The following is a 2,242-nucleotide window of genomic DNA, read 5'->3' on the forward strand; positions in this document are numbered from 1 at the left end:
AGAAGGAAATTACAAGCTATTTTAATTTTAATGTATTAGACAAAGTTTATGAGTTTTCTTCTAAGCTTTAAGTATAGTATTGTAAGTATTCACTCAAAAATTGTGGCATTTATAAAGCTATTAAATTTGTAGAATAAATGAAGGCTTATTACTGAATCAAAATAGTCTAAAAATGAGAAGTATTTTTACTATAACCCTTTTTCTAAAAAGTTAATGAGATTTGAATATCTACTTGAAATATTGGATTTATATTTATAGGTAAAACACCAGTTATTACTTTTTTCATGCATACTTTTTTCACTTGTCTTAACTCAGAAAACATGCGTGAGAAATCAAATTATTAGAAAAACAAAGCTCATGGTAGCATGTTGAGCTGCCAATTCAGTTTGAAATTGCATGTCCTTCATGCTTCTCAGTTTCTGAACACTTAGCTCAGACTATCAGCATCCTGACCCTGCAAGAATCTCATTTCGTGTTGCCATTTATTTAAGTTCTTTGTTCTTTTTCTTTCTTAGAAATTAGGACATGTATATTTCTAAATTAGAACTTTTAGAACTACTTGTAACAACAGAGTTATCAATACAACCACAAAATATAAATTTCACACACCTGAAAAGTCTAATAAAATGAACTACAGGAAAGGTGACAAAGTATATTAATGAACCTGAAGACCTATATTCCAAATGACTAATATTCCTTCTGTAAATGCACAATTATAGTATACTCAACTCTTTACAGGAAGGGTATTTCCCTTGTTCTTTTAAACATACTAATGAGATAGTAAACAGGTTCTTGAATAAACTCTAAGATAACTTTTAAAAATACATGTGCTTTGGTTAATTTTCTGAGTAAGAAATTTTTATGTTGGAAAAGGGAGAATTTTTAAGGGTGTACTTCTTCTAAACTTCTTTTGTAGACATGTTGGAATACAAGAGGAATGAAGAACCAGTCGGTAGAGATAGTGTTCATTTTGCTGGGGCTGACCAATGACCCTCAGCTACAAATTCTGATTTTCCTGTTTCTGTTTTTCAATTACATCTTGAGCCTGATGGGGAACTTAGTGATCATCCTCCTCACCCTGCTGGATCCCCGCCTCAAGACTCCAATGTACTTCTTCCTCCGGAATTTCTCCTTCCTAGAAATGGCATTCACATCTTCCTGCATTCCACGGTTCTTGATGAGCATTCTCACCGGTGACAAAACAATTTCTTATGGAGCTTGTCTAACCCAATTCTTCTTCTTCTTTCTGCTACTAATCACAGAGTTCTATCTCCTGGCATCCATGTCCTATGACCGCTATGTCGCCATCTGCAGACCACTGCATTACCCCATCATCATGAACAGCAAAGTGTGTCACCTGCTGGTCATCAGTTCCTGGGTGACTGGGTTCTTATCCATCTTCCCCCCTTTGATGTTGGGACTCAAACTGGATTTCTGTGCTTCCAAATTGATAGACCACTTCCTATGTGACACTTCTCCTGTCCTGCAGCTGTCTTGCACAGACACACGCTTTATAGAATGGATGGCTTTTGTCATAGCTGTGATGACACTTGTCATCACCTTGATCTTAGTGATCCTCTCCTACACACTCATCATCAAAACCATCCTAAAGTTCCCGTCAGCTCAACAACGGAGAAAGGCCTTTTCCACCTGCTCCTCACACATGGTTGTTGTCTCCATTACTTATGGCAGCTGTATCTTCATGTACATGAAAACATCAGCCAAGGAGAGAGTGACTTTAAACAAAGGTGTGTCTGTGCTCAACACTTCTGTGGCCCCTTTGCTAAACCCATTCATTTACACCCTAAGGAACCAGCAGGTGAAGGATGCTTTCAAACAGGTCCTTCACAGATTGTGTTCTTCTCAAAACAGTGAATTAAGAATTAGGCAAAAATAGCATGCTGCTGTAACATGACTGACAAAAAAATGAAATTGATAGATATATCCACTATGGCTTATGCCATTTTTCTCCTTTACTACTTAAATCATAGTAAGTATCCTAATTGCTCTATGCAATTAGATATTCTATATTTCAGAATAGATCTTCTGAATCGCTAAAAGGAAACTGTTTCTTCAGTACACACTCTGTAATTCTATCTTTACACAGAGATCTCTCATCTCATAAATTAAAGGCTCATAAACAAAATGTATTGTACAAAGTAAATGTCTAGACATTCTGAGTTACTCTTTGTGTGTATTAATTTTATGTATTTAATTTGCAGCTTAATATTTTGCATTGATA

At 35.7% G+C, this 2,242-nt stretch overlaps 1 protein-coding gene across 1 annotated transcript; it reads left to right on the forward strand.

The window, feature by feature from the left end:
- Nucleotides 1-937: 937 nt before the first annotated feature.
- LOC130866341 (olfactory receptor 6C6-like) lies at nt 938-1,897 on the forward strand. Its single transcript, XM_057757700.1, has one exon. It carries the CDS (start codon nt 938-940, stop codon nt 1,895-1,897), a length of 960 nt encoding a protein of 319 aa, XP_057613683.1.
- Nucleotides 1,898-2,242: the final 345 nt, after the last annotated feature.

Source organism: Chionomys nivalis, chromosome 25 (assembly GCF_950005125.1).
Source record: "Chionomys nivalis chromosome 25, mChiNiv1.1, whole genome shotgun sequence".
Taxonomy (NCBI): Eukaryota; Metazoa; Chordata; class Mammalia; order Rodentia; family Cricetidae; genus Chionomys; species Chionomys nivalis.

Coding starts and splice junctions, on each gene's coding strand:
- LOC130866341 (XM_057757700.1), top strand. CDS start 938: ATGAAGAACCAGTCGGTAGAGATAGTGTTCATTTTGCTGGGGCTGACC.